At 39.5% G+C, this 6,125-nt stretch overlaps 1 protein-coding gene across 1 annotated transcript; it reads right to left on the minus strand.

The window, feature by feature from the left end:
* Positions 1-3,741: 3,741 nt before the first annotated feature.
* Positions 3,742-5,833, minus strand: LOC105722990 (WW domain-binding protein 11-like). Its single transcript, XM_064360386.1, has one exon. It carries the CDS (start codon positions 5,527-5,529, stop codon positions 3,742-3,744), a length of 1,788 nt encoding a protein of 595 aa, XP_064216456.1. The 5' UTR covers positions 5,530-5,833.
* Positions 5,834-6,125: the final 292 nt, after the last annotated feature.

The following is a 6,125-nucleotide window of genomic DNA, read 5'->3' on the forward strand; positions in this document are numbered from 1 at the left end:
ATATTGACAATACAAAATGCCAACAAAACTACAGAGTAATTATATGACTTAGGAAATTGTTGGCGGGAATGCAAAACGGTACAATCACCTTGAAAATGAGTTTGGTGATTGTTGTTTTGAACTTACCATACATTTGCCATATTGTCCAGCAATTGAAACTTGGTATTTATCCGAGATAAGTGAAAATTTGTATGTTCACTCAAAAATCATATGCCACTGCACTCCAGCCTGCTGGGTGACAGACTAAAACTCCATCTCAAATATATATATACATACACACATATATATGTAGGAGAGAAAGAAAGAAAAGAAAGAAAGAGAAAATCTTTACATACATGTTTACACCAAATTCATTCAATAAAGCAAAAAATAAGAAACAACCCAGATGTCCTATAGCAAATGAATGGCTAAAGAAACTGTGATATATCCATACCATTAAATACTGCTTAATTAGCAACAAAATAATGTATTGATACAGGCAATGACTTGGATAATTCTCCAGGAAATTATGCTGGTAAACCGAATCCAACATCACATCAAAAAGCTTACTCACCACAAACAAGTCGGCCTCATCCCTGGGATGCAAGGCTGGTTCAACATACACAAATCCACAAATGTAATACATCACATAAGCAGAACCAAAAACAAAAACCACATAATTATCTCAACGGATGCAGAGAAGGCCTCTGACAAAATTCAGCAGCCCTTCATACTTTAAAATATTTTCAGACATGTCACATAACCTCTCTAAAGATTTGCCTTAACATTGGTAAAACTATTGAGCATAAAAAATGCTTTTAACACTTCTGATGCTCTGAATCCATGAAACGTTGGATATTGTTGGCTAGACTTTCATTTTAAAAATGTTCAAAAAGCAGAAAAATTACATTTAGGGTACTAAAGTATGAAGACTTTTTTTCTTTCACAGTCTATGGATTTGACATGATTTTTTTTTTTTTTTTTTTACCTTCTATACAAGTTACTGATTTCTTGGGTATAAGTAGACTCAAGGTACAAAAATCCCATCCTGCAACTGGGCATTTGTGTGTGACCCACTGGCTACCAAGTTCTTCCACTTACCAATTATTGTAATGACATGCCATGCCTCAGCAAGGAATAAAGAAGTTGAGTTAGGCATCTCCCATCCCATATACAGACTTATTGGACCACATAATGAATGGTTAAACATTAAAGGAATTGTACTGGTAAGAGGAAGAAGCTGTGGGAGGCTGGATCATGCATACACAAAGGCTTGAAATATCCAGGTCCAGGTTCATTTACATAAAAAAAACTCCAAAGATAAAATTGTTAAGAATTAAAGATTATAACCACAGATTATTAAACTCAAGTACAGGACCTTTATAAATATGAGGGCCTGTGTGATAGTACTAGTCACATGCCTTAGACAGCCTCGTTCTGACTATAATCCATTACTAGCTTCCAGCTTCCTTTAAAAGAAGCCTAAGCTGCTTAGGCTGTAACTTAAAGCCATTCATGTACTGTGTCCCAAACTCTTCTTAGTCATAGTAGAAGTGAAAGGATGGATGAAAGAAAAAAACACACCATGGAAATAATTACAAGACTTGGAGAATAAATGCAGAGAAAAGGAGAATTCAAGGTGATTTAAAAATTTGAGCCAGAAGAACTGGAGAGATAATTGTCACGAAGGAGAAAGATGTAGCAAGTTACTAGAGCTTGTTTCTTTGGGAGATTAAAAAGGGAAAATGTAGTAGTTAATTTAAAGTATCAGGATATCAAGTTATATCAAGTTTTATTGAATTTTTTCAAAGCTACATTTAAACATACAATTTCATGTATCTGTTGCTAAGAGCTGTTTTGAAAACTAAGTATAGTTAGAAGACAGTTGTTTATGTGCCAGATACACAAATTTTGGAGCCATCCACATAATGGTGATAGTGTATGATTTGTGATGTCACTAAAAAGAGGTTGAGCGATTTTTTTCCAATTCTTGGGAGATGGGTGGGCTGCAGTTCATAAAGTAAAAAAAACACAGGATATTGCTCCATTGTTATTACATTTGAATATGCAGTTGACCATGTTTTAGCCTTTGAAGTCAACAAATAAGATGTTTTATAAAGAAAAAGAATTGCATATTTTTTGTTGTTGTTGTTTTTTGAGACAGAGCTTCGCTCTTGTTACCCAGGCTGGAGTGCAATGGCGCGATCTCTGCTAACCGCAACCTCCACCTCCTGGGTTCAAGCAATTCTCCTGCCTTAGCCTCCCGAGTAGCTGGGACTACAGGTGCGCACCACCATGCCCAGCTAATTTTTGTACTTTTAGTAAAGACGGGGTTTCACCTTGTTGACCAGGATGGTCTCGATCTCTTGACCTTGTGATCCACCCGCCTCGGCCTCCCAAAGTGCTGGGATTATAGGCATGAGCTACCGTACCCGGCCTATTGCATGTGTTTTAAGACGTGGCTTGATCAACGCAGGTATAGATATATGTCTTAAATATTAAATGTTTTTCTGGAGATATAAAAAATTAATCTATCTCTCCATAATAAAATGTCAGCATACATGCATTGAGCTTTTCAATAATGTTCTAATTGTAATAGATTCAATGACCTCTAAATCATAAAAAGTTAAAGAAAGAATAGGCTTGCATTTAACAGATGTCATACATTAAGATAGCTGAGTTCTAGTCTTTGTTCTTTCAGAAATGTGTTTTATGATCTTGCTTAGCACACTCCTTCTCTGAACTTCAGTTTGCCACAACTCTTAAATAAGCCCAAAGCTACAGGTTGACAAGATAACTAATCATTATACTAAGTACCCTTGTAGTAACAATATCAGTGCAAAGTCAATTATTAACTTTAAAAGATAAGTATAACAATTTCCACATCTTTTTAGATAGGTTTGGAATTAAGTAAACCAGAATAAATAAATCATATTGAGTAAATAAAAATTTTCTTTATAATGCAAATTTATACAATTTCAATCTATTTGTTCCTTCATTACATAAAAATATTTTAGAGCCCCTGTGCCTGGCTCTGTTTTGAGCACAGCAGATATAATTCTGAAAAAGAGAAATATGGTGATTTTTCTCAGGGAACTTAAATTCTAGTACGGAAAGAAAACCAAGAAATGTGCAAGAAACAAACAAAAATAACTGTTTTTTTTTTTTTTTTTTTTTTTTTTTGGTGTAGAACATTTTTTATTTTTCCCATGAATCACTCAAAGTTTAGGTCGGTGGGAAATAATTTTAATCAAAGAATTGTACATTTTCTTCCCACATATCCTGCCTTATCTTAGGAAATGACACTGTGATCCATTTCATTACAAGTAAAATATTACAAAATATTTACAGGAAAATATTAAAAATAACTCAAACACAAAAGGCAAGATGAAATAAACTGTTTTTGTCAGAAATCTCTACTCCAGTGCCCACAGCACACAAGAAGAGAGTCAAAACAAAATAAGCAACTAAGATCCCTCTGATCACAGATTTCCAAAGAACTGGTGAAGAAACAGGATGAAAATGGTGGTGTGAAAGGGAATGATGTTAGCAGCACTGCTTCAATAACTGATCTATTCTGAATGAAATACTCTCTTTTATGTGCAGTAAATTCTGGACAAGGCTAAATTTTAGGATATTCCTTGAACTGAAATTAGAAAATACCCTGACAATGGAAGCAGCTCTTTCATCTAAGTTTAATAAGAGCCTCTTTCTCCATGGGCCACTGTTATAAACAGAAGCCTGTTCTGGCATCAAAAGCTGTCACAATAGCCCTTCCATCTCTTTCATGAAAGCCTCATAGACATCATCCTTAGTTTGTACTGAGACAGGAACAGAAGGACCAGATTTGGGTGCTGCTTTGGCAAGAGGAACAGCAGAATCATCCTCTGACTTTCTTTGGGGAGCAGCAGTAGCCCCTTTATTCTCCCGACGTACTCTCAGTGCAGTGGGCACAAATCGAGTAATCTCTGCCTTGGGATTAGTGATCTGTGGCTTGGCACTGATGGTTGCTGTGGCTTTCTTCTCAATGGTGGCTGCGCTCGTATCATCCGCCTTGGGTCGCTGAATCAAGTTGGGTGGGGCACTTAAAACCCCAGGGTTAGGCAAGGGAGCTGGTGGGAAAAGCCCAGGGGGGGCAGGTCCAAGGGGAGGCACCAAAGGTGGGCGCATCATGCCAGGATGAGGTGGAGGAATACCTGGAGGTGCAGGGGGAGGTAGCCTTGGTGGGGGTCCCCGAGGAGGAGGACCAGGAGGCAGACCTGGAGGTGGACCTGGGGGAGGGCCAGGGGGTCGGCCTGGTGGTGGTCCTGGAGGTAAAAGTCGAGGTAAAGGCCCTCGGAGTCCTGGCATTCCAGGTGGTCTCAGGAATGGAGGAGCTCCGGGAGGTGGACCAGGAGGAAGGCCCGTAGGTGGCCCAGGAGGCCGTAATGGTGGAGCAGGTGGTGGTCCAAGAGGTGGTGGTCCTGGCATGGGAGGTGCTTGTATCTGAGAAGGAGGAACAGACTGCGGGGGAGCCTGCTGCTGTGAAGAAGCAGTGGATGTGCCATCGGAATGGGATTCCTCTTTATGTTGTTTTTGTGATTGCTTTTCTGCTTCGGAGTCATCCGAATCATCTTCATCATCATCTTCTGAAAATTCCTCTACTTCCCGTCCCTCCTCAGGGATTTCTTGACCTGCCATACGAAGCATCATGGCTTGAAGAGGAGTCAGTTCCTTCATATTTTTCTTTTTCTTCCTTGATTTTCCAGGCATATCTGCAAACCGTACACTCAGACCTGACTTCTTTTCCTCATTGTTGTCTCTCTCACCATCATTACGATGCACAAATTCATCCCCCTCACTTTCTCCATCTGATTTGTCAGTGTCACTGTCATCAGTACTGTCATCATGCTTATCTTGATCCATGTCCTCAGGATAGCCATCATCTTCACTGGTGCTAGAAATATCATCATCATGACTTCGCTGGGCAAGTTCAGGACTATATAACATGTCTTCATCTCGCCTACGAGGGGGAAGATCGAGGGCAAAACCAACTTTACGGCCATACATCTGCACGACTTGAGGAGGAGGTGGACCAGGAGGAGGGCCAGGAGGTTTTCTGCCAGGGGGTAAACGTGGAACACCATGTCCAAGAAGAGGAAGGATAGAAACTGCCCGAGTTGGAGGTCCATAGGCTGAGGTTTTCTTTAGGATGGAGGGTGGCTGGGCACCAGGAAGTGGAATGTCCTGGATCAAAATGTTGGAAGGAGCATGTGGCATATCTGGCAAAGGAATACTCTCCACTTCCACATGCTGAGCATTCTTGACAGCATCAAAATACTGGCTAAGTTGAGCCCTCTTCTGCTCATACTCTACTTCTAGCTTTCTCAATTCTTTGTAAATATCTGGATTCTCTTTTTCATAGAGTCGTAGAATACGTTCAAAGGTTTCACGCAGCTTTTTACGCTTGTCTTTCAGTACTTTCTCATTTAATTGTGGCTGTTGCACTGGGTTAAATTCCATTTCATCCAATTTCTCCATGTCTTGGATAATCTGTTTTGGATCCTTCATCTTTAAAACTGCAGCTCAAACCATCATGCGCTGTTTTTTGTTCTTCTTTAATTCTCTCTTCCGGGCTTCCTTTCGGGCTTGGTCTGTGGGGTTCATAAATTTTCCACTCTTGGTGGATGATGTAGATCTCCGTCCCATGTTGACAATCTGTATGGTTTACTTGTTCATTAAAAAAAAAAAAAAACACTTCTGCTGTGCTCCCAGGACTGCGAGAAGCGGGGAGGGAGCGATTCCCGGCCTCTTTTACTAGGTAAGGGCCTTCAACTCGGCCTCTCGGTCAACCCTTCAGCTACCGCCATCTTGAAACCTCCAAAAATAACTGTTTTAAGCTGTAATAAAGATAATGAATGAAACAAACAAACAAATAGAACATAGTTGAGCATAAAGGGAAAAATAATCTTCCTTGAATGAAATAGTTGGATAAATGTATATGAGTGGTTGACGTAAAGCTGAAAACTAAACAGCAATATTTAAATTTTATGATTTTCCCATGAATACAGAAGTGGACATTAAATCTAAACATATTTTACGTTCGAAGAACTAGCCAAATTTGAAAATTGTCTACAGAATTGTTTCAAAATTGCTGACCTAGTATC

Source organism: Aotus nancymaae, unplaced genomic scaffold, assembly GCF_030222135.1.
Source record: "Aotus nancymaae isolate 86718 unplaced genomic scaffold, 86718_ANA_hifiasm-v0.15.2.pri h1tg000004l, whole genome shotgun sequence".
Lineage (NCBI taxonomy): Eukaryota > Metazoa > Chordata > Mammalia > Primates > Aotidae > Aotus > Aotus nancymaae.

What these genes read in the sequence shown, in the direction of transcription:
- LOC105722990 (XM_064360386.1), bottom strand. Translation starts at nt 5,529, where the DNA reads ATGAAGGATCCAAAACAGATTATCCAAGACATGGAGAAATTGGATGAA.